A 25,369-nucleotide genomic window follows, 5' to 3' on the forward strand; every position below is an offset into this window, starting at 1 on the left:
GGCCGGCGGGTGTTTATTTATTAGCCCGCTGCACATTCTAAAAATATAATTTAACAAGAAAGAGGAAATAAAAACGAAAAAAAATTGGAAAAATCAGCAATTTTTCAAGAAGAATATCTAAATATTAGAGAAAAAGGAAAAGCAAATATTTGAACTTAAAAAGATGTACATTTTTCTTGTTGTAATATTATGGAAAAAAAAATTTGAAAATGAAGTTACAAAAAAATTATATCAAAATATTATCCGAATAATGTCATAATTACGAGAAGAAAGTTCAAAAGAAGAAATTTGAAATAGACGACAGCAGAAACGGAACGAACAGCAAAATTTTAGGACAATGAAGTAAAAAAAATGCTAAGAGGAAAAAAGTAATATTCTAACAAGAAGGATGTGAATATTAAAGAAATAGAAGTAATTTTTAAGTAAAGTAAAGTCATAATATGATGAAAAGCAACAAAACCAAAAAAAAATGTTGCAGGAAAAGTTCCAATGTTACAAGAATAAAGTCTAATTATTATGAAAATAAAATCGTAATCACAAGAAGAAAATTTACAAAAAAGAAGGTTGAAATAACTGGGGCAATAAAAAAACACCAGAAATGTAAGTAAGTAAATAAGTAAAATATATTTATATAGCACCTTTCACAGACAAAGTGCTTGGAAAAAATTGAAAAAAAAATACACATATTTTACAACAATAATAGAAAAAAGAAAATAATAAGAAAAAAGTCAAATTCTAATGAGAAAAACGTTATAATTTTACAAAAATGTACTTGGGAAATCATGATGAAAAATAATGTCATTTTAGTGGCATACACTTGAAATATTCTTTTAAGTTGTAATATTATGACAAACAATATTTTATGAAAATTACAGTTTTATGATTTTCTTATAAATACAGTATACGGTATGTTTTTTCTTTAAAATTACAACTTCATACTACTAAATGACATTATTTTTCTTCATAATATTCTGACTTTATTACTGTAAAATTACTACTGAAGGTTCCATTTTCGCTGTTAAATTATATTTTTGGAATGTGGCACAGGCCAATAACGGACACTTTGGACACCCCCCTGCTATAAACTGTGTCTATGTGGACTAGACATGTAGACTCACCCCGTGGGCGGAGCACACTTGCCCATTCGGTCCTATGGGGCAGGTGCTAATGTTGAGGGACTGGATGGACAGACACTTGCGGTCAAGGCACATCATGGACGGCCCACAAGGAGTCCCGTCATCCACGTAGCCTAAATCGGTCTCATCATCCAAAAGAACGTGTCCACCACTGAGAGGAAAAGGGCAGCGGGCAGGTAGGAGTGCTGACATGTCAAGACTTCGTATGGACTCCGTTTCAAAACACAACACATTTACCTGCAGTCAATCAGCCTGCCTTGGTGGTTAAAAGAGGTGGGGGTGATGTCGCCTTTCATTGTTCCAATACGTGGGTTGCGGCCGATGTTGGTACACAGGAGAAAACCACAGAAAACATCACTGTAAGAGACAAACAGAAAGAAGCCTGTTATTATTATTACGATTCATTTTCATATTCGCATCATTACACATCCATCTTCTTCCACTTATTCAGCGCCGGTTTTGGGTTTAAACACCCCAGATTTCAAGATTTTTTTTTCATATATTTTTAGACTTTCTTCATAAATTTTGTAATAGTATAACTTTATTCCCATAATATTTTGACTGTATTCCAATCATTGATTTCTCATAATAATAAGATTTTTTTAACAATATTTCAACTTGGTGCTACTGTATTTTTTCTCACAATATTGCACATTTATTCTCACTAAATTATACTTTTTTCTCATTAAAATACCAAATTGTTCTCTTTTGACTTTATTATGCTGTTTATGCTATTTCAGCCTTATTACATAACTTTTTTTACATAACCTAATGTTCCAAAAGTTACAACTTCAATTGTTTTTTGTTTTTCTTTAATAATTACTTTTTTAACGTTTTAACTTTATGCTTCTAAAAAGATATTTTCCTTATAATATTAAGATGTTTTTCTTGTAAAATTAGAACTATTTCTTGGCTAAAAAACTATTTTCAAATTTTGTAAGTTTTTTTTTAACAAGTTTTCTCGTTGAAATTTTATTTTCAGAATGTAAAAATAGCCCCAGGGCCGCACTTTGATACCTGCTAGAGAGAAAGTCTGCACAGGAAATCCTTTAATCACCCTTATTGTGTGTGTGTGTGTGTGTGGTTTATTTGTTCATCGAAAGCACACAGAACGATGAACAATTTGTATCTGTCTCTCTGTGATGCGTTCAAGGAGCAAAAAAGTGCCTCCTGAGCTTTGATAAAGTAGGTAATTCAAGAATATGAACTCACAGCAAAGTACCAAGGTAGCAACTGCTAACAATAGGATCGGAATGTAAAACTTTTTAATTATTATTATAATAAACCGGTTTCAGCATAATCAACTGCAGTTCTATGTCTCTATGATCAATAATATGGTTAATATTGAAAGATATTGTTAAAATGTCATCGGTGGAGACTGTATATGCAGTAGAGTACATAAAAAGTGACATGAAAAGTGTATACTTTTTTCGTTTTTTTCCTAGAAGACCAACTCTGCGACGAGGATTTCTCATTTGGAACTCACTGTTTGCTGCACTGCATCCATTTGTCGCCGTCCCTTCCACAGTTGCCCTTCTCCGTGCCCTCCGTGTTTAGCTTCTCATAGCAGAACTTCTCTGAGCCTCCGGCCTCTGACAAGACAAAGCGACAAAATGAGGAGCAAGCTCCACTTAGCCAACTTCCTCCCATCAAGTGTGTTCTTCTCACTCGGCCCCCAGATGTATCTGCACTGGTTCTCTCTGGTCTTGCACTCTCCACTGTAGCAGCGGCCCTTCAGACACAAGACAAATCATCAAAGACGTGAATAAGCTTTTTACAGTCACAATACACCTGCACAGAAAATGCACTTCTCAAATAAAACGTGTTATTTATGAAGGGAGAAAAAAAATCCAAATTAGATTAATAGAGATTACATATAAAGCCATTTCAAAAGCTGTGGGACTCCAGCAAACCACAGTAAGAGCCATTATCCATTAATGGTGAAAACACGGAACAGGGGTGAACCTTCCAAGGAGTGGCTGGACAAGCAAAATGACCCCAAGAGTGCAGAAACGACGCATCCAAGAGGTCATAAAAGACCCCACAACAACATCCAAAAAACTGCCAGCTTGCCTCAGTTAAGGTCAGTGTTCATGACTCCACCATAAGAAAGACACAGGGCAAAAAATGGCCTGCATGGTACGTAGAGTTCCAAGATAAAAACCACTGCCGAAGAAAAATAACTTCAAGGTGTGTGTCCCATTATATCGGCGTAAAATATGGCGGTGGTAGAGTGATGGTCTGGGGCTGAATTCTGCTGTCTGCCAAAAAATCCTGAAGGAGAATGTCCGGTCATCTGTTGGTGACCTCAACAGGCTGGAAATGCCCCCCTGAGGCCACACTTTGGCCCCCCCCCCTCATATAATATTGTAGCTCTCAAGCTTGTGCTCCTTGCACAAAAGAGACCTTACCATTCCATTCTTACCTGGTTTACCTGACAGAGATAACCGTCTTGTTTATGCAGATTGGGAGGACACTGTAAAGAGCAAAAAAAGATATTTGTTATAATTTTTAGTGTAAGTCGTAAATAATATGTAGTCACTGACACTGTACTCAGAACACATGAAGAATAAAATGAAAACATCTTAAAAAGAGATTAATCCATGAACCCTCTAGCCAGCATTAGCATTAAATTAGCATTCAATTATCTTTATCAATGATTGTTGTTATATTTCTCCTCTGTGTGAGCTTTATATTTTCGCTTCCAAAGTGATGGCTTTCCTTTTCCTTGGTGCACTGGCACTTGGGCGATGTACTGATATGCAAAATGTAGCACGAGGCACAAACGGCATTTATGGAGCATATTCTCCCATGATGAGTTGTTTACAAATCAAAATGACCATCTGTACAATTTTTTTTAAATTATACTGTAGCGAAATTCTAGAAACAGGAAAATGTCGGTACTAGAATAAAGCAAATCACAGCAAAATCCAAATAGCACGCAACATGCCCCCTAGTGGCTGTGAGCAGCATAGGAATTATCCATCAACCTCAGCAACTATCACTATCCTTTTCACCTTCAAGTCGTCCCACAACCTTGCGCATGAATATCATAATTCATTATAAAGAAAATCATTATTATTATCCAGAGGTCGCCAAGTGGTCGTCAATCTGAAGGTTGAAGTTTGGATCCCTCCCTGACCATGTCAAAGTATCCTTGAGTAAAATAACCCCCGGTTGCTCCTGATGCTGTGGCATCACTCTATGCACGAGCTGTTAACTTTAGCTTCCATTCCATTAACATAGTCCATTAATCATTGGGTGAATGGGGTGACATTGTCAAGCTCTTTGAGCGCCAGAAGTTAGAAAAGTGCCCCACAAGTGGGGGGCATTTATCAAACGCAACCTGATTTCTAGCCGTGCCATGACTTTTCTGTGAGAAATTTCAAAGATATTGAAAAGAAGTGAAATTTTGTCATTCCCAAAGGTCCGACAAAAACCAAAACGTACAGAAACTCAATAATAGAATAACAGAATAATCTAAATTCAATTAACACCTGCAAAAAATACATTTTATAGGGAATACTGTAATTATATTTTTGCATGCAGAAAAAATCAAATTAATTATGAATGATAAATGGATGTGACGGGGCGGCACGGCGGTCGTGTGGTTAGCGCGCAGACCTCACAGCTAGGAGACCAGGGTCCAATTCCACCCTCGGCCATCTCTGTGTGGAGTTTGCATGTTCTCCCCGTGCATGCGTGGGTTTTCTCTGGTTTTACTCCGGTTTCCTCCCACATTCCAAAAACATGCTAGGTTAACTGGCGACTCCAAATTGTCCATAGGTATGAATGTGAGTGTGAATGGTTGTTTGTCTATATGTGCCCTGTGATTGGCTGGCGACCAATCCAGGGTGTACCCCGCATCTCACCCAAAGACAGCTGGGATAGGCTCCAGCATCCCCAGCAAGCGGTAGAAAATGAATGAATGAATGAATTAAATGGATGTGACTTATCGTAGCTGCACACTTCCTTAAGGGGTCCATGTGGCACAAAAAAACAACCAGAAAGTAATAAATAAAGTAGTATAAACACTAAAAATGCTGCAAATGCCGAAAAAAATATTGATATATCGACCTGCCCTTAGTACAGGACAAACATACTAATTTGTTACGTGCAATAATGTACAAAAACCGAGACAATAGCCGAATCATACAAAAACTGGCTGCGTATAAAAACTGAGGTTTGACCATTTGTAAAATGTCCTCAATCAAATAAAAGAGGTAGCTTGTTTTTCCATGCACAGCAGTGTGAGGTGTGGTCTCTCTGCAGTCGCACTAACAGACTGAAAAATGTAGCATTGCTGCACAACAACACCTGTCCAGAGTCCCCAGAGCAGGTCTCGGAGATATCGCAGTCATTCACAGCATAGCGGCAACTGTAACCTCGTGGCAGGAACTGGCAAGAAAACAGGTCAAAAACAATCTGGATTAATCTTTCAGAAGAAACACTCATTTTCTTGGTATGTGTATGTATATACTATATACTGTGCAGTCAGTCACGCTCTCACCAGGCACGTGTTATTGCAGCAGGGGCCGTCGCTGCAGTGCGCACCGTTGGCCAGTGAACACTTTTTGCAGCATCCCTTGTAGCATTCCTGAAATGAGAAACACACACATCAACAACAGGGAATAATGAGTGCTTTGCTGAGATGTGTTAAACTTCTATTGGTACTTGTTTGTATGTTAAGTTGCTGTGTGATGAGTTAAATAAAGACTTAATATGAAGTTGCAATTTTTCGAAGGATTAGATTAGAAATATTATAAGTTATTATATTATGTTAGATATTAGGTTGGGAAAAAGTTAGGATATTATGAGAATAAAGTCAAAATATTATGGGAATAAAGTCAGAATATTACAAGAAAAATAAAATAGATTAGAAATATTATAAGTTATTATATTATGTTAGATATTAGGTTGGGAAAAAGTTAGGATATTATGAGAATAAAGTCAAAATATTATGGGAATAAAGTCAGAATATTACAAGAAAAATAAAATAGATTAGAAATATTATAAGTTATTATATTATGTTAGATAATAGGTTGGGAAAAAGTTAGGATATTACGAGAATAAAGTCAAAATATTACGGGAATAAAGTCAGAATATTACAAGAAAAATAAAATATAAATGTTAAAATATTTTGGGAAAAACTGAAATGGAAAAGATATACTAATCATACACTTTTCACGTATATCACAAAGCTGAGATGCAGGCTGTTTTTTTTTCTTTAAATACTATACATAACTTCCATCTTTTGATTTTTCAGTATGCTGCTCTCCATGGAAAAAATCTGGACGCCCCATCCTAAACCTCTAAAAAAAATAAAAATAAAAAAAAAGAAACCCTCACAGCTCTTGCGCCGCAGTCACACTCCTCTCCTACTTCCACAAATCCATTCCCACACTCTGTGGCCTCGAAGAGCTGCCGAAATAAATCAAGTGGGTATGAGAGGTGTAGTTTCCACACCCCACTGACCTTTACGTGACACTGTGACAGTCAGCATCACTGAGCATCAAACCTTTGTGGGCCTGTTAAACAGACATGAGCCGCCGCCTTTCAGGAGGAAGTCCTTATAGTCCGAGATGCTGCATTTGGAGAATTTCCGTGGGTGTTGGATACTGTGGAGGGAGGAAAAAAACATCTGTTAAGAAGATGTGGAAGAACTGAGCAATGACGACGGACACATGCTTCCACTTCTGTGTGTTTGTGTGTGGAATGAAGAACAAGGAGTATCAACTAGTATATGAAAAGAAGAACAGTATTACAGTATGCCGTGCAGTAAAAATAATATCATACTGAGTAGGATGATCCATAACACAAATGTCATTAACAACAAACTGATGCACAGATGGGATAATGGATGCCAATGTGTGGAGAATTTTCAAAATATTTGGGCAAAATTTCCAGAATCGCTCCATGGTCATTTTGGGAATTTATTTATTATTTATTCCGGAATTAATTGGAAATAGGAACACTACAAAATTTGAAGTGAGGTGAAGACAAGTTAATATATGGTGATAAGTCCTGACTGCAGGCTGCACGGTGGTCGAGTGGTTAGCACGCAGGCCTCACAGCATCTCTGTGTGGAGTTTGCATGTTCTCCCCGTGCATGCGTGGGTTTTTCTCCGAGTACTCCGGTTTCCTCCCACATTCCAAAAACATGCTAGGTTAATTGGCGACTCCAAATTGTCCATAGGTATGAATGTGAGTGTGAATGGTTGTTTGTCTATATGTGCCCCTGTGATTGGCTGGCCACCAGTCCAGGCTAGCCTCTATCGCTAGCCTGACAACCAGGCTAAAGGCTACACCGTGGCTCCCGTTCCATCCGTTCATCCATCATCTTACCTTATCGTCCATTAATGGTGAGTCGCTTTACATTTTATACTTAAAATATACTTAAATATGTTTAATAACCGTGACAACGACGTCAACATCAAGCTTGTCGGAGAGTTTGAAGGGGGAGGAGCAAGCCAAAAATCCAATGAAATACAGTTGAATAGGTGCAGATTCTGGAAGAACTAGAAAGCTTTTTGTGCTGGTTATTGTGTGTAGCTGCTCTATAGGACCCACAATGAATTATGATGAAAATTTTGCATAATAGGTCCCCTTTTAATCTAAAAAATGCATATGTACATGGGTTGGTTTAATAAAAAAAATAATTATTGGTAAAAGTGATCCCCCTGAATTATTTGATTTCTCAGTATGCGGCTCTCGGATTGTCTTTCATTCCCTTAAAAAGTGGAATATTTTAAATTGGATACAGTGTAAATGAAAAATAATGTTGCACATTACCCCGTGTCCTCCATTATGCAGCCAGGGTAGGAGCCAGGGCAACCGCATTCCTCTGCAAATAAAGAAAAGATACTGTTACAAGATGGAGGAATGCTGTACTTTGGAAAGTCCTGTACTTTTGTACAGGCCAGCCAATCACAGGGCACATATAGACAAACAACCATTCACACTCACATTCATACCTATGGACAATTTGGAGTCGCCAATTAACCTAGCATGTTGGGAGAACATGCACACAGAGATGGCCGAGGGTGGAATCGAACCCTAGTCCTCCTAGCTGTGAGGTCTGCGCGCTAACCACTTGACCGCCATGCCGCCCTTTATGTTCTCTTATTTTCTCCAATTATCTACTAAATTGGTTAATAGGAGTAGAAAGATGACTTTTGGGGTGTTATTTTATGTCTAGAGAGCTCTAATGTTTAAAAAGTTATTTAGAAGGTTGTAACAAACAAGTTGTGTATGAAATATTGCATTTATAAATAAGGAATCCTACTTTGCATGAGTTCACGTATCATGGTCTGGTCTGGAACCAATGAACTTGTCATGCTAAAGGGTCCCTAAACTACACAGAAACATTACACTGAAATGTTTACTTCTCTCGGATGCAGGGTCCCACTGGATGGCCAGATTCTGAGCCAGGCTCTGGGATAACGAGCCCGCCATGGACGAGGTGCCGCCATACTGTGAGAGCAGCACAGGCTTAGTTCACACCTACTGAACATGTGATCCTTGACGTGCGTGACCAATCTGACCTCATTGACTCCAACCCCACGGCTCACGGAACACATGCCTCCAAAGTAAGCCGCGCTGCTTCTGCGGTAGTGAAAGGTCACGCCTCTGTAACATAAAACAATATCATGTGGACAATTACGTGACGTGTTACAGAATGATGACAAACTTACGAGAAGAGGTGCACAGCGTCTGCGTGGTGTTTGATGCTCTGCTGGCGGTACTTGGAGAAATCGCGCAGCATTTCCAGCGGCCTCTCGCTGATGGGGATCCGATCTTTGTCTGTCCAGATCTCCAAAGCGACGAGCACAACGCGCGTTCGCAGTTCTTCTTTGAAGACCTGTCATTGATGTGTGCAGCCAATGGGGTGGTGTGGGGGGGTGATCACAGAGCCGGGGGGCAAGGTGCCAATAGGGGAGTGTTAATGCACATGAACAAAACCTGGTGCAAAAACCATGAAGTTAAAAGCCAAGGTATTTGCTTGAGTATCATTCATTTTTTACCGCTTACCCTCACATGGGTCGCGGGGGTGCGAGCCTATCCCAGCTGTTTTTGGGCGAGAGGCGCGGTAAACCCTGGACTGGTAGCCAGCCAATCACAAGGCACATATAGACAAACAACCATTCACACTCAATTTGGAGTCACCAATTAACCTAGCATGTTTTTGGAATGTGGGAGGAAAAAACATGCAAACTCCACACAGAGATAGCCGAGTGTGGAATTGAACTCGGGTCCCCTAGCTGTGAGGCCACCATGCAGCCCGCTTGAGTATCAAACCAATCAAAATGTGCACTGGCGCTTTTTTTTTTTACAGAATGTTGAAATAGTTGGAAAATGAAAAAAAAAAAAAAACAGTTTGAGACTCGTACTGGTAGATGATCTGATCTGATGTCTGTATTAATTTTATGCTTTTAATTTGATCTTACTGTGGAAGCCTGTTTCCGCCAATAACGACAAAAATATCCCAGTGGTAAGTCATAATTATGAAAGAAAAGGTACAATGTCATAATTATGACATTAAAAAGTCTAAATTATGATTAATGCGTATGTGCCGCCTGTGATGAGCATTATCACTGATTTTCAGTTGGAGTCGAGTTTGCAGGAACAAATCTACGCGGTAGTTTACGTTTCACACCACAAGGTGGCAGTAAATCTCTAAAAAAATTGACTTGCCGGCCAACCAAATTCCTATTACTATATGATATATGTGTTTACATGACAAACATACATTTGCTATGTTATGCTATGTTGCTAGGTTGATATGATATTAGCATATCGAAGCTAGCTTACATGAAAATATTGCAACGTTGGTCTCAATCACTAGTATGAACATCGAAGCGCTAAAAATGTCACTAAAGCAGAGTTTTGAATGAGTCAATGTTTGTCCAACAACACTGTTCGAAGGGAAAAGCTTACTCACGGCGTCCACCAGATTCACCGCCGACTTGGCAAAATTCCTGGTGGCCCGCTTGCTTTTGTGTCGGTTATACTGCGGGGGACACGGGAGTTGAGTGATAAAAGTGATACACATGTAAAGTTGTTGGCTGTTTAATTAGAATACGTACCATACGGTGGTCGCTAACAATCATAATCTCCAAATATTTCATTTCTTCAAATACAGACACCTGCAACACAAACGCAACACAAGCGTCAGCACTGGCAGGCACACCAAGTGTGGAGTCCTGATGCGGCATATTGCTTCGGAGTCCGCACCAAACAGCGGAAGTATGCAAACACTTCATGGAAGCGTGACATCATTACATAAGCATTTACGGGTGGGTGAAGGGAAACTTGTGGCGTCTCTTCACAGAGATGAGATCAGACACTCACGGCTCGCTTTTTCCTGCGCTTCAGCCAGGACAAGTCATCCAGCTCCGAGAAGAGCCTCTCCTCCTCCTCCTCCTCCTTCTCGTCCTCCTCCTCCGCTAGGAGCATAAACAACACAGGACAACTGTGCTTCAACACAGGGAAGACCAATATATATAATATATATATATATTATACATAAAAAAGTTTATAAAAATAGACTTTAACACAAAAAACCTGACAACAATTGCAAAAATTTGCAATATTTAACAATTTATTTTTTTGTTTAATATTATGTCAAAAAAAGAATTAAATAGTAATTTTGGGAAAATTTCGTTGGGTAAATATTATGGGAATAAAGTCATAATTACGAGAAGAAAATGTCCAGAAAAGGTTGACATAGTAGCATCGAGTTTTAAAAATATAATTTTAATATTTGTACATTTTTAGTATTATAGGAATCAAAAAATACAATTAAATTGTAATTAATGGACAATTAGATTGAGGAAAAGAAAATATTACAGTAATAAAGTAAAAATATTATGGGAATAAAGTCATAATTATGAGAAGAAAATGTACAGAAAAGGTTGACATAGTAGCATAGAGTTTTAAATATATAATTTGAATATTTGTATATTTTAATATAATGGGAATCAAAAAATACAATAAAATTGTAATTAATGGACAATTAAATTGGAGAAAAAGAAAATATTACAGCAATAAAATAAAAAAAAAATATTTTGGGAATAAAGTAAAACATGAATACAAAGTAAGTTTAAATAGTTTGAAAATGTAAAAAAAAACAACATGAGGAAAAAAAAGGAAAAAACAGCTGTAATTTTACAGGAATAAAGTCAAAATATGAAAAATAATTTAACAAGAAAAAGTGCTAATTTTAAGAGAGTAAGAAGAAATAATAGTAATAATAATTATTATTATTATAAATAATGATAATTTTTGTAGCAAGTTTTTAAAATATTTGTATATTTTAATATTATGGGAAACAGAATAACAGAGAATAAAATTGTAATTTTGGAAAATTAGGTTGTGGAATGTATCATGATATTACAGGAATAAAGTGTGAATATTATGGGGGAAAAAGTCTTAATATTACAAAAATAAAGTGAAATATGGGAATAATATTTACAAGAAAAATGTTTAAATAGTTGGACAATTTGAAAAAACAACACTAGCAGAAATGGGGGGAGCTGTAATTTTACAAGAATAAAGTATAAATTTTAAGAGAAAAGCATGAGGATTTCTTGTATGTGCTCATGAGAGTGGAACATGGAGTTTGAACAACACTGAAAGTTGCTTCCTTGTGGCCTACTTGTGTATGTGTGTGGTTGAATGTTGCGTTTGTCACTCAGTATGGTGAAAGGGTGTGTCCGGGGAGAAGCCCTAAAAAAAACAAAAACAGCATGTTTTAGAAGATGTTCATGATGTCGATCCTCACCCGGTTCTTGTGAGTCATTTTTCCATCCTAGCGATGCACTTCTTCTGAGCCGATGAGGCCTTCCGACCGTGTCCTAAACATGAGTCCATTTAAAATGAAATCTTATGGAGAAACTTCAACAAAGCATGAATATGATACACATTGCAGTCAAATCCAAACGAGACAGTTTTTTGACCAAAAAAATACAGAAATTCTGCACTTCCTGCACTGTCTTGGTGATCATACAATATTCTGTTCAACAAACTAGATGCTTTGCAGGTACTGTACTGTTCCGTGAAATCGAGTGACCAAACAAAGCCCCCTCCGTGTTGCTGACTGTGCATTTTTCTTTTGAGCATGGCCAAAGAAAGCTGTGATAAAGAAGGCAAGCAACACTATTGCATTCAGGAAAGATCTCCTTGCAAAGTATGAAGATGGCATCTTTTATTATTTGATTATCATTATTTTTGCGTTGTTTTCTACATGTAAAAATAAAATCAATCTCTATAAAATGTATTTTTTGTTGATATTGTTGGGATGTCGGGGTTTACATTATTTCCTGGAGAAAAAATTGCTTAGGTTTTCACTTTTTTTCAAACGCTGGAGGACAAATTAATAAGAAAAAGCGAGGTTCCACCATAACAGTAAAATATAAAACAGTACAATACCAAGATCTCAAAAGGACAAGCAGAGGTTAAATCAATGATTCCATTTTGTCTGGATTCCACGGAGGTGAGCCAATCTCAGACTCTGTTATTTACTCAATGACAGGTTTTTCCAGAAACACTTCATCTTCCTCAAAGTCAGAACAGATTTTGTAAGACGAGTCTATTTTTATTATAATGAGGAAGAGCAAAAATTGAAAAAAAAAACTGCAGTAATTTTATGAGTCAAGAAAAAAAGTCATAATATTATGCGAAAAAATATATTGTGTTTTCCAGACAAAATGACATGAACAGTTGAGTTAATACACAGTGTATCTACAAGCAACCAGTTATATCTGAAAGCCTGTTTCAAAATGCATGCAATTTCTTGGAAACTACAAGGCAGATATTTATAAGCAGCTGGTGGCAAACCTTCTTAAGTCCTACAAAGCCCTTTGGCTGCAATATGTCACTGAAGATACACTTTCTTTCCAATTGAATTATGGAGAAGTAAACGATGAGCACGGGGAAGGATTCCACCAGGACATTAAACTTATGGAGAATAAATATCAGGGAAAGCGGAATCCAACTATGCTTGTTGACGACTGTTGGAATGCCAATAAGCGTCCTTCAGATACTCAATAAAGGGAATTATGTTGATGTTGTGATACTTTAGCTTGTATTCCTTGTTTATTTCTTGACAGATAAAGAAGCGCAAATTGAAATATTTTCAAAATATAAATAGTATTTTTAAGCAAAAATGTCTACATCTATTGTATAAACAGATGCAATTTTGATGACAACAATGTCATTTAATGTTTTAAATTAATTTATCAATTGATTTTCACTTCATGTTATCAAAATAAATGAGATTTAGTCACTTTTATCTGGGAAGCAGGTGGCCAGCCAATCACAGGTCACATATAGACAAACAACCATTCACACTCACATTCATACCTATGGACAATTTGGAGTCGCCAATTAACATAGCATGTTTTTTGGAATGTGGGAGGAAACCGGAGTACCCGGAGAAAACCCATGGAGAACATGCAAACTCCACACAAAGATGGCCGAGGGTGGAATCAAACCCTGGTCTCCTAGCTGTGAGGTCTGCGCGCTAACCACTCGACCGCCGTGCCACCCGCATGAAAAAATGTGTGATTAAAATATTCTGGAAAATACGGTCATTTTCCGAAGCATAACATTGAAATATTAAAGAAAGAAGAAGTGAGCAGTTTTCCAGACTCAATTACATTCCAGGATGATCAGGAAAAGGATGTTGTTTACCTTTCAAAGTGTGTGTCGCTCTGTCATCTTGGCTCCTCTGTTTCCTAAAACAGGCCTCTTATTCCTTCCTGCTTCCTCCGTTTCATCACAGGAACTCGGGGGGTCAGGGACATAACCCCTTGCTACCTTGATTCCTCTACTTCTGCTCTTAACCTCGACCTCTTTGCTCTCTCCACCCTTTGCTACCCTCAAATTGTAATGGTGACGCACCCTTAGACGTCAGAGAGGGCGGCAGCCACTGACCCTGACCTGGGATCTGTCAAACATGTTCATGATTGGCCTGAAAGGCATTGTGGAAACTCATTTTTCATTCCTTATGCAAACGTGATGTACAGTATTTAACGGCTTCCTGCTATCGAGTTACACAAGTTGGATTCCTGCACATCCCCGATTCAATGATTTTCTGCATTGCCATTTTTTCCTTAAAAAAACACATCTCATTCACAATAAGTCAGTAATAATTTATAAATATGTGATTATATTTACGAATAAAGGCATATACGAATAAAGGCATATCTTAATCTTAATCATGCTTTCGCAGACAGTTAGCTTCATAATTTCAATTGCTTAAACCTTCGTTGTCAATTTAGCTTGTTAGCTTCCTTCGCTAGTTAACAATGGAAACTGAAGAAAAAGGGGCGGGGTTCTGGCGTTTCGACAAAGTTTCGACATTTTTATGGACTTATCAATGACTTGGAAAGTTCATTCGTTTATTTTCTATAGCACTTGTCCTCACTAGGGTCATCAGCCAATCGCAGGGCACCTATATTGTATAAACAAACACCTCAGTCACATTCACATCTGTGGACAATTTAGAAACAGTGGTGTCCAAAGTGCGACCCGAGGGCTGTTTGTGGCTCATGGCTGTTTTTTTTTTTTGGCCTGTGGCACCTGGATCACCGTGCGGGCTTGGAATGTCAACCACTGTGAAAAAGTCTAAGGCCTAAGGATGAGTGGTTAGCGCGCAGACCTCACAACTAGGAGACCAGGGTTCAATTCCACCCTCGGCCATCTCTGTGTGGAGTTTGCATGTTCTCCCCGTGCATGCGTGGGTTTTCTCCGGGTACTCTGGTTTCCTCCCACATTCCAAAAACATGCTAGGTTAATTGGCGACTCCAAATTGTCCATAGGTATGAATGTGAGTGTGAATGGTTGTTTGTCTATATGTGCCCTGTGATTGGCTGGCGACCAGTCCAGGGTGTACCAGGTGATTTTTAGTCATGATCGTCAGAATTGCCTGTCATTCCCTGTGATTCTCGATGTTTTTTTGTAAATCCCCAAATTATGTCGATGATGCTTCAGCAGTAGCATTAAAGAAAATACTAGTCTGATAACTTACGATTGAATACGTCTGTTGTAGTGGCTCGATTACGTACACGTAGGCTCCATCGTCAAACATCCCACTGCCGGGCAAACAGAAGAAAAGGGAGAGAGGCGGGTCGATATTGAGTCAATATTAGAAAAGGAGCTGAGATGAGCGTGTCCCCCCGATGTTGTGAGGCAAGCACACAATTCTGTATACTTACTGCAGCCCGTTGCAGGTAGATAAGGCCACACGGGAGCCATCTTTGCCTCTCACCTGGCCGTGGTAGTAACAGTGCTCACCGCCCTGCGGGGGAAAGATACGATGCCTATGCAGCATCACGTCACAGCAGACACCGTGCGGAGCTAAAGCAGCAATGCTGTCAACACATCCATACAGAATATGGCTCATTCCGACATTGCATGCTAATTTTTTGCCGAAATATCCCAAGTCGGAAGCCTCTGAAGATGTAACAGCTTGGCTCACAGATGCTGATGCATCTTATTTTGCGCGGTATTTCTGCATGAGGTCTATGCTTGTTAACAGGGATCGTGAATACATTGCAAAGTAGGTCTCGGTGCTATCTGTGACTCAGCTGTCAGACACGGGGGTGAGTGGAGGACTCGCTCGCTCTCTCTCTCTCTTTCTCTTATTCTCACTTCACCCATCTCAGCTGCACTGACACTGCAGAGTGCTTTCCTTCCCTCGTCACGTGAGCAGGGCTTCAGCAGGAGGCTGCAGGGGAGGGGGGGACGAAAGCCTGCTGATTCAGCAAGAGTGCACCCAGCCCATACAGCCCCTCTCTGCCTGAATCAGCAGCAGCAAACGGCCCTCGTTCCATAACCAGCTTCACTTCCTCTCTTATCTTATGTATGGACTGTAGGTTGCATATAGGAGTATGCACCAGCCGGCCACTTGCGCAATCAAATCAGCAATAAGAGCAATAAGTTTATGAGGAAGGTGGTTTTTCTGTTTTGCATTGAATCCACCCCTAGTGTGTGTGCAGTGCCGTGGAACGGCTCTGCATCATGCACAGATGCGTTCCTTATTAATCTATATGAAAGGGATACAAACACGCCAAGTATGATGCAGTGCAAAATGCAACCACAATGACAAAAATGTTGGGGTGATCAAAGTGTGGCCTGGGGACCCATTTGCGGCCGCAAATTTTTATGAGCGAGCATAAAGTTTCAATATAATTTAAAAGAGACATTATTGTATAAGTTGTCATTTTACAAGAATAAAGTGTTGTTGTTTTGTTTGTTTCTCATAATACCGCAACATAAAAACATGTTTCTTTAATATTTTAACTTCATGCTACTCAAATTAAATAATAATACGCTTTATTTGTAGCGCATTTGATGTTCTTTTTCCTCAGAATACTAATAATATAATACTAATAATGCTTTTTTTGTTCGATTACAAAAAAAATTTCTGTTAAATTTTTATTTATATCTTTATTCTTGCAAAAGTATTTAGATTTTTTTTGTTTTTGTGGTTGTTTTCTCATTTAAGTACAATTTTTACAATGAGCCACAAGCTAACAACAAAACATCCGCAAGTCGCAACGGGCCCCCGGGCCACACATTGGACACCCCTGTTGTACAGCAATTGCATTGGCCCTTATTAGACAGTGGAAGTGGTTATGTTGTTCCCAGTGTTGTGTTGTGATGAAGAAACGAAGGTTTTACACTGCGCCCTAATTTGCATACCGCAACATGTCATACATACATCGTTGGAAAGCTTCTTTTGCAGAGATTCCAAGTAGAACTGCAGGCCTGACAGTATTCCAACAGCAAAATTGGTCCTGTTACCTTGACAATGAGCCAGTAAATGTACTCCAGTCCACACCAAGCCTTAATTCCATAAAGACGCCCTGACCAAAGCTGCAGACTTTCATTGATTTCATCAGATGCATATAATTTAAATACAGCTTGTTATCTTCCATCCATTCATTCATCAAAGACAACATTCATATGATTTGTAAACATTTCCATTACCTTTGAGAGGACAGGTTTCCCCCCCTTGTAGTGGATCTCAACATAATCTGAAGACAGCAGGTCACTGAGAAGGGAAAGAGACACTGGCGTCAGTTAAGGGAGGAAGGAAGTGATGGTGCAGCAATGGTGCACAGACATCTTGGTGCCTTTACGACGTCTTGACTCACTCCCCATGTGGTTAAGACTCACAGTTAGTACCGCTTTAGTTGGCCTTTAAACCCTCAAGACCACTGTGTCAGGATTTTTCTGGATGAAAAAAAATCCAATAAAAGTAGTTTACACAAATTTGCTACCGCTGCACAAAACACCTACGACAATGAACTAAACGTTGTTAAATAACTACCTGACGGCGTCGGGCAAAGATGAGTACTATTGATGTGTCCGCTGAATGTATCTAGATAAGTTAACGTTAAAGGGGTACAACGCTTTCTCAAATAATTTCAGTACTTTGATTACAAACAAAATTATGAGGATTGCTTTCTGAGTCCAGAGAATTTGACAAGGCAACAAAAGAAATGAAAGCAACCAATGAATAGAGTTGCATTTTTGTCACTAAACAAAATGTAAATAACAGACAGAAAATGTGGCTAAACAGCAAGCGGAAGACCGTGGCGTGTATCCGTTGTAATGTGGCACTTGCATACCAAAACAGCACATGCTATGCTATGCTATGCTATGCTATGCTATGCTATGTTATATTATGTTATATTATGTTATATTATGTTATGCTATGCTATGCTATGCTATGCTATGCTATGCTATGCTATGCTATGTTATACGATGCTATGCTATGTTATGTTATATTATGTTATGCTATGCTATTCTATGCTATGTTATGCTATGTTATGCTATGTTATGCTATGCTATGCTATGCTATGCTATGCTATGCTATGCTATGCTATGCTATGCTATGCTATGCTATGCTATGCTATGCTATGCTATTCTATGTTATGCTATGTTATGCTATGTTATGCTATGCTATGCTACGCTATGCTACGCTATGTTATGTTATATTATGTTATACTATGCTATGCCATGCTATGCTATGCTATGCTATGCTATGCTATGCTATGCTATGCTATGCTATGCCATGCTATGTTATGCTATGCCATGCTATGCTATGCTATGCTATGCCATGCTATGTTATGCTATGTTATGCTATGTTATGTTATGTTATGTTATGTTATGTTATGTTATGTTATGTTATGTTATGTTATGTTATGTTATGTTATGTTATGTGATGCTATGCTATGCTATGCTATGCTGTGCTATGCTGAGTTGTATCAACTCCTTCGGAATGGAGCAAAGATCCGAGACAAGGTTAAATTAATTGGTGAGATTAAGCTTATAGTGCCATGCGAACATAACGTTAGCCCTGTGGAGGGCTAGCTTTCTCTTAATTATGACTACTGTCGAATGCGTGGCAGTTTTATTACGATGGTAACGTGACTTCATACAGGGTTTATTTCCACTGCAAAAAGAAGGTTATTATTTAGAAAGTCATTATTTAGTGAAATGTTTTATTTGCTCTTATGTATTTATAATTGTGCTTAGTTTTTTCTGATAACTTGATTAATCGAAGAAAATTACAAAAATATTCAATCGCTGCAATCTACCAAAAAAAACATATAATATGTAAAACTACTGTTGGGATGCAGTTTTTGTGTATCATCATGTAGGGGTCACCAATGTGGAGAAGCAGAGGATGAAGAAAATCAACAACAAACTCTACACTTCACAAGGCAACAGCGGTTTAGCAAGATGTAGTGAATCCCCCCCCCACCCCCCAAGGTACAACCCTCTGGTGAATGTCCTAACTATATTGTGGGTCACCACGAGAACACTGAAGATGACAGAAGATGAAGATTCACGTCAACTGAAAGCTCGAAATGAGCATGACAGATGACTATGAAGCCTCATCTTCACCTTGAACAAAAATGCCCTCCTGTAAAGCTCTCAGTGTCGGCGTCCATCATCATCATCATCATCACGTACATTCAATCTGTGAGCTGACTTCCAATGGAATGTGCAATTTTTGCCACAATGGCAGTGATTTTTTTTTCTTCCCTGGAGTAGCCTCACAAATGAACGACATCCACCTTTCTATGGGAATGTGGCAGCGTTGTAGCAGAAGACGGACAACCTGGCGGATTTTGTCCTGTGACACACACCAGCAGCATGACATTTGTGAGTGATGCTACCAGAGCATGCAAGCAGGAAGTACAACATTACGAGAGGATGCTCAAGGCGTGAGAGTGGCTCCTGAGTGAGGTGTTATTTTTAGCCTGACACACGAGGCAGAGAGTGGAGAGTGGGCCACGCCAAGAAGTAATGGTGTGTGTGTGTGTGTGTGTGTGTGTATGCACGGGTTGGTGGGTGGAATTGAAGTGCACGGTGGATTGGCTGCTGGAATGTGAGCACCTTGAAGTGCTCTGTTGTTGAAGTGAGGCGTGTGTGAGGATGTGCCACCGTGCATCAGAAGCAGGGAGGGATAGTGTAAAAAATAGCAGGAGGTTCTGTCTGGAATCATATCAAATCACACCTCCAACACATGGAAATAATCCGTTCCGATTGCTGGTCACAACATGTTCAATTCTTCGTCTGAATACACGGCACATCTACAAACACTCAGTGAAGGTCTTTGTGACTGTCTGGACGGGCGTGGAAACTGCTCGATAGAAAGAAAGCAAGAAAGATAGAAAGAACCTGAGTGATGCCCGCCCTTCTCAGAGGGTACGTAGCTGGTTGATTGGGAATTGGGCAGGGGATTCTCCATGGTCGGAGCATATTTAAATTCAAGCTAATGAGAGTCAAAGAGCTACTGAATGGCAAGAAAATGTTCAGACATTGGCGAGCAAGGTCTTAGGAGTGTGTGGGAGTTGGTTTGTGGTTTTGAGAGGCCTTGTTCACGAGTCTGAAGGTGTGGTTTTCCTTTCATAAAGTAGCAGTTGCAATACCAGACAGTACTGGAAGGGTTTCAGACTGCCGGTGCCAATCCTCAGGGTCTCGCTGAAGGTCGTACATGGTGTTGGCAAGACAACGGTAAACTCTGCATAGTTGGTTAGACCAGGGGGTTTCAAAATATCCCAAAATATTTTCTGGAGCATATTTGCATGCATGGCGGTCGAGTGGTTAGCGCGCAGGCCTCACAGCTTGGAGATCCAAGTTCAATTCCACCCTCGGCCATCTCTGTGTGGAGTTTGCATGTTCTCCCCGTGCATGCGTGGGTTTTCTCCAAAATCCTTGGATTTGTGCTTCCCAAGGCTGCACAGTGGAATAGTGGTTAGTGGGCAGGCCTCACATCTTGGAGACCTGACTTCAATTCCACCCTCAGCCAACTCTGTGTGGAGTTTGCATGTTCTCCCCGTGCATGCGTGGGTTTTCTCCGGGTACTCCGGTTTCCTCCCACATTCCAAAAACATGCTAGGTTAATTAGCGACTCCAAATTGTCCATAGGTATGAATGTGAGTGTGAATGGTTGTTTGTCTATATGTGCCCTGTGATTGGCTGGCCACCAGTCCAGTTTGTACCCCGCCTCTCACCCGAAGACAGCATCCCCGCGACACTCGTGACAAATTAATATTATGTGATAGATAGATAGATGGATAGATGGATAAATAATAAATAATAAATAATAAATAATAAATAATAAATAATAAATAATAAATAATAAATAATAAATAATAAATAATAAATAATAAATAATAAATAATAAATAATAAATAATAAATAATAAATAATAAATAATAAATAATAAATAATAAATAATAAATAATAAATAATAAATAATAAATAATAAATAATAAATAATAAATAATAATGTGGAGAATAAATAGATGCCCTCAAATATGAACAATGTACCGCGTAAACAGTAATTTGTACAAATAATTGAAATAATTTAGAATAAATTATTATTATTCTATTATTATAACTGTAGCAACCACACTACAGTGAAATGAAAGCTTTTTCCGATATTTTGCCACTCGACTAAAACGAAATACGATACTACCGTGGTAGCAGTTATTAGGAGGACAGACAAGATAAATGTTTTCAATCAAAACTCTCGGGTGAATTAGGAGGTAAGCAGATAAAGTGCGGATCTGTCTATATATAGATCAGGGCTGTCACGGCTGTAATAGCAAGCAGAATTGAAACTCCTCTCTCACACACAAAAAGCTGAAGTTAGCATGTGTATGTCAAAGATAACCTCCCCGACAAGAGCAGAGAGATGAAGGTCAGGCAGTACTTTCCCCGTCTGATTGTACAAGACAAACATTGTCAAACAGCCTTCGTACAGACGGCACATGGCACCTATATCAAACCTTTATGATACCGAAACTGGATGAATGAAAATGAGAATGAATGCTATGGTATAGTATAGGGAACACCGGTAAAAACGGAGGTTGTGAAAACTTGCTGTCTTTAAAAACAAAAAATATACCGAACCCATAGCCTAAATACCAAGTTATGGACCGTCCTGTGCTTCACCCGTACCCCTAGTGTGGACATCATGTTCCAACTTAGTGTGTATTCACTGGACAGTTATAAGTGAAATATCCAATTTTGTCATATTTTTAAAATGTAATTACAATTTATGCATTATTTGCATGCATGTAGTTATATTCTTCCTCATTTCCTTGACTAAATTCCTCTAAAATGCACTTTGAACGTGGAATAATGGCAATGGCAATAATATATGGCAATAATGGCAATAATAATGGAATAATTAGTTTGACATCAATAAAAATGGAATGAATATTCATAAAATAAATCAAATTAACAAACAAAATAAAAATGATTGAAAAGTGAAAGAATATAAAAATGGCTTAAAGTGTAAAAACATATATGTATACATAAAAATGATTTAAATAAAAGTGTAAAATGTTAAGATTATTCATTCATTCATTTTCTACCGCTTTTCCTCACGAGGGTCGCGAGGGTGCTGGAGCCTATCCCAGCTGTCTTCGGCCGTGAGGCGGGGTACACCCTGGACTGGTCACCAGCCAACCACAGGGCACATATAGACAAACAACCATTCACACTCACATTCATACCTATGGACAATTTGGAGTCGCTAATTAACCTAGCATGTTTTTGGAATGTGGGAGGAAACCGGAGTACCCGGAGAAAACCCACGCATGCACGGGGAGAACATGCAAACTCCACAGAGATGGCCGAGGGTGGAATTGAAGTCAGGTCTCCAAGATGTGAGGCCTGCCCACTAACCACTATTCCACTGTGCAGCCTTGGGACGCACAAATCCAAAGGAAATACAGCTGGAATAGGTGCAGATTCTGGAAGATCTAGTAGATGCTCTATGGGAGTCCACACCCCAATACAAAGGGTCAAAAAATGAGCATTTGGAATGTGGGAGGAAACCGGAGTACCCGGAGAAAACCCACGCATACACGGGGAGAACATGCAAACTCCACACAGAGATGGCCGAGGGTGGAATTGAACCCTGGTCTCCTAGCTGTGAGGTCTGCGCGCTAACCACTAGACCACCGTGCCGCCCTGAAATGAATATTCATAAATAAAATGAACAAACAAAATAAAAATGACTGAAAAGTGAAAAAATATAAAAATGGCTGAAAGTGTAAAAACATATATGTACACATTAAAATGATTTAAATAAAAGTGTAAAATTTTAAGATTAATTAATGTTTAAAATTAAATAACCTAAAAGTGTTAAAAATAATAATGCAAATGACTTATGTACATAAAATTGCAACAAATAATAAAAAATGAAAATGACTTTCTTAAAAGTGGTTGAGACCGTTTGAGAACCCCTGGTGTAAATCACCAATTTTCCAGATTTCATTGCACGCGTGTGCAACTTTCTGAGCAATACAGCAAACAAGCAAACGCAGGTGAAAACATTCCCTCCTTAGCAGAGGTAAATAAAGTCTCCCACTGGTCACCAACAAGGCAACATTTCTGAAATCTCCATTATTGGCACAGCTGCCGAAAAGCACACTTTTCCTTTGCCTCGTGGGGTGACAATTATTTTGCAGAGTAAAACTTTCGCCACTGGTTACAAAGCAGCCTTGATATCTGATACCACTCAGCCATGAAGTCGGTGTACAATGATCATATCTTATAACAGAATAGCTTGAAAATCGCATTAAGAGCCATGAGATTCAATTAGCATTTTAAAATCCTTGTACACATGCACATTAAGCCCTCACATACGAAGAGCGGCTACTCAGTGAAGGAACTGAATCAATATCATTGAGTGTCCGGAGCCTCGTGTCTCCGAACGGGACAGTGATCTGCAGAATGGCCGTTTTGAATGAAGCTAATTAAAGCTCATTAAAGATCTGATCCTTACAAAAAAATAAGCTTGCACGGCGGTTTCTCTTTCATTCTATAAGGCTTTGGCAGGTACGGCTCTGAATGTCGTTACCTTTGACAAATGTTCTATTCAGCCAAATAAAAATTCTTGGCCCCCTTCTTCTTCAAGCCTGACACTTTAATTATGTCTTTACTGATACTAAGTATATTTATTTGTTTGTGAGTATGATTAAGGAAGAAATACTAAGCCGATTTTCATGCAGGGTTGGACAAGGGTGAGTTATGAGATCATGCCGGGGTGACAGTGGCTCAGGAGGCAGAGCAGGTCCTCAAGAAATCGGAAGGTTCGATCCTTGATATTGGTATTGCCCGACCTTCAAGTTTGCAATATCGGTATCAGATCAGAAGTTAAACAGTATGAAGACACTTCTATTTTTTAATGATTTTTAATTTTGTAGAAGCAAAATGTTTCAAATAATTATCGGGGTTATCTGGTTGGTGAATTTCTAAAACAAATATTTTCGGCGATAGAGCATAGAAAACCTGTTTATGACCTTGTAAATATGTTTTATAACATTATTAGAGCCCTGTAGATAATGAAATAACACCCCTATAGTCACCTTTACATTGCTACTACACAACATAGAAGACATAATCAGAAAAAATAAGAGTTTTTCGTCTCCTCCCATGTTTAGTCTAAACCAGGGGTCTCAAACTCAATTTACTTGGGGGTCACTGGAGCTAGCGTCTGGGTGAGACTGGGCCACATCAGGTTTCCCCCCAAAATGAGGTTTTATCGTTGGTTGCATATATTTTTGTACTTTCGATATCACTTTATCTTTCCACTTCAATTTGGTATTAAATGAATATGCAGATTAAAACCGTAGCTTTCATGAATGAACACAAAAGTGAAGCTCAAATTGTCTGAAAGGGGTACATGACTACCGGTATCGGTACCCGTCATGAAGTGTTGGACAATATCAGATACTGGTACACAGCCAGTATGAATCATCTCTATTAAGAACTGCAGTGTGTTAGAATGGATATTTTTACAGTTTCCTTTAATATCCCATAGTGCTCGTTCACCACAATGTGGACAGAAATACAACAGCGGTGCAGCTTCTAACCATACTTGCATTTGCTGTTATGGGAGACATGCTCTCACCAAAGGACAAACCACAGTCTGAAAATGACTAACAACCGCCAGGCTCCGATTGAGTTATGCTTTTACTGGCTGTGGGTCATTTGTTTATTTGTCAGTGAGCGTGGTTGTGCAAACAGAACATGGACATGAATTAAGATCGTTTTATGTTTTACGTTTTACGTTACAAAACAAAAATAACAGAGAGGTGCGCTTACTTGTTCAGTGTCAGATCCAGAACAAATGGGGTGCCAAAGGCTTCTAGCTGGAAGCTAACCTGAGCAAGGTGGATTGCCTGTAAGGAGAGAAAAACACGTCACTGTTTTGATTGCTGTAGTTAAAATTAAGTGCGGTGGCACCTCATCATTCAAATGACCCAAAGGGAATAAAAATGCGAAGCACAAGAAGAAGTAGATTGCAACACATCTTAAAAGAAGAATCTGCAGTGTTTTACTGTGCTGGCTGGAGATGCTGGAGATGCTGGAGATGATTGGATGTTGAGCCAGGAGTGGACTGCTCTTGGGCAGCCTATCCCAACTGTCTTGGGGCGAGAGGCGAGGTACACCCTGGACTGGTCGCCAGCCAATCACAGGGCACATATAGACAAACAACCATTCACACTCACATTCATACCTATGGACAATTTGGAGTCACCAATTAACCTAGCATGTTTTTGGAATGTGGGAGGAAACCGGAGTACCCGCAGAAAACCCACGCATGCACGGGGAGAACATGCAAACTCCACACAGAGATGGCAGAGAGTGGAATTGAATCCTGGTCTCCTAGCTGTGAGGTCTGCGCT

At 39.0% G+C, this 25,369-nt stretch overlaps 1 protein-coding gene across 9 annotated transcripts in view; it reads right to left on the minus strand.

The window, feature by feature from the left end:
• The window catches only part of adam23b (ADAM metallopeptidase domain 23b), a 44,317-nt gene that overhangs the window by 12,184 nt on the left and 6,764 nt on the right, over positions 1 to 25,369 (minus strand). For 7 of the 9 annotated variants that reach the window (XM_078795494.1, XM_078795493.1, XM_078795496.1 and 4 more), the window contains exons 4-24: positions 24,786 to 24,862; positions 17,133 to 17,196; positions 15,356 to 15,438; positions 15,169 to 15,232; positions 11,794 to 11,992; positions 10,488 to 10,582; positions 10,223 to 10,282; positions 10,078 to 10,146; positions 8,831 to 8,997; positions 8,681 to 8,765; positions 8,522 to 8,609; positions 7,929 to 7,980; positions 6,655 to 6,754; positions 6,486 to 6,557; positions 5,647 to 5,733; positions 5,454 to 5,534; positions 3,562 to 3,612; positions 2,805 to 2,868; positions 2,623 to 2,728; positions 1,374 to 1,493; positions 1,119 to 1,287 (exon numbers count right to left, since the gene is read on the minus strand). In XM_078795494.1, coding sequence (XP_078651620.1) covers positions 1,119 to 1,287; positions 1,374 to 1,493; positions 2,623 to 2,728; positions 2,805 to 2,868; positions 3,562 to 3,612; positions 5,454 to 5,534; positions 5,647 to 5,733; positions 6,486 to 6,557; positions 6,655 to 6,754; positions 7,929 to 7,980; positions 8,522 to 8,609; positions 8,681 to 8,765; positions 8,831 to 8,997; positions 10,078 to 10,146; positions 10,223 to 10,282; positions 10,488 to 10,582; positions 11,794 to 11,992; positions 15,169 to 15,232; positions 15,356 to 15,438; positions 17,133 to 17,196; positions 24,786 to 24,862 — 1,953 coding nt within the window. The remainder of the gene's footprint in view (positions 1 to 1,118; positions 1,288 to 1,373; positions 1,494 to 2,622; positions 2,729 to 2,804; positions 2,869 to 3,561; positions 3,613 to 5,453; positions 5,535 to 5,646; positions 5,734 to 6,485; positions 6,558 to 6,654; positions 6,755 to 7,928; positions 7,981 to 8,521; positions 8,610 to 8,680; positions 8,766 to 8,830; positions 8,998 to 10,077; positions 10,147 to 10,222; positions 10,283 to 10,487; positions 10,583 to 11,793; positions 11,993 to 15,168; positions 15,233 to 15,355; positions 15,439 to 17,132; positions 17,197 to 24,785; positions 24,863 to 25,369) is intronic. The other 2 variants (XM_078795497.1, XM_078795495.1) reach the window with 1 other exon arrangement.

The sequence above is a fragment of the Doryrhamphus excisus genome, linkage group LG12, assembly GCF_037039965.1.
Source record: "Doryrhamphus excisus strain RoL-2023G ecotype Guam linkage group LG12, RoL_Dexc_Guam_v1.1, whole genome shotgun sequence".
Taxonomy (NCBI): domain Eukaryota; kingdom Metazoa; phylum Chordata; class Actinopteri; order Syngnathiformes; family Syngnathidae; genus Doryrhamphus; species Doryrhamphus excisus.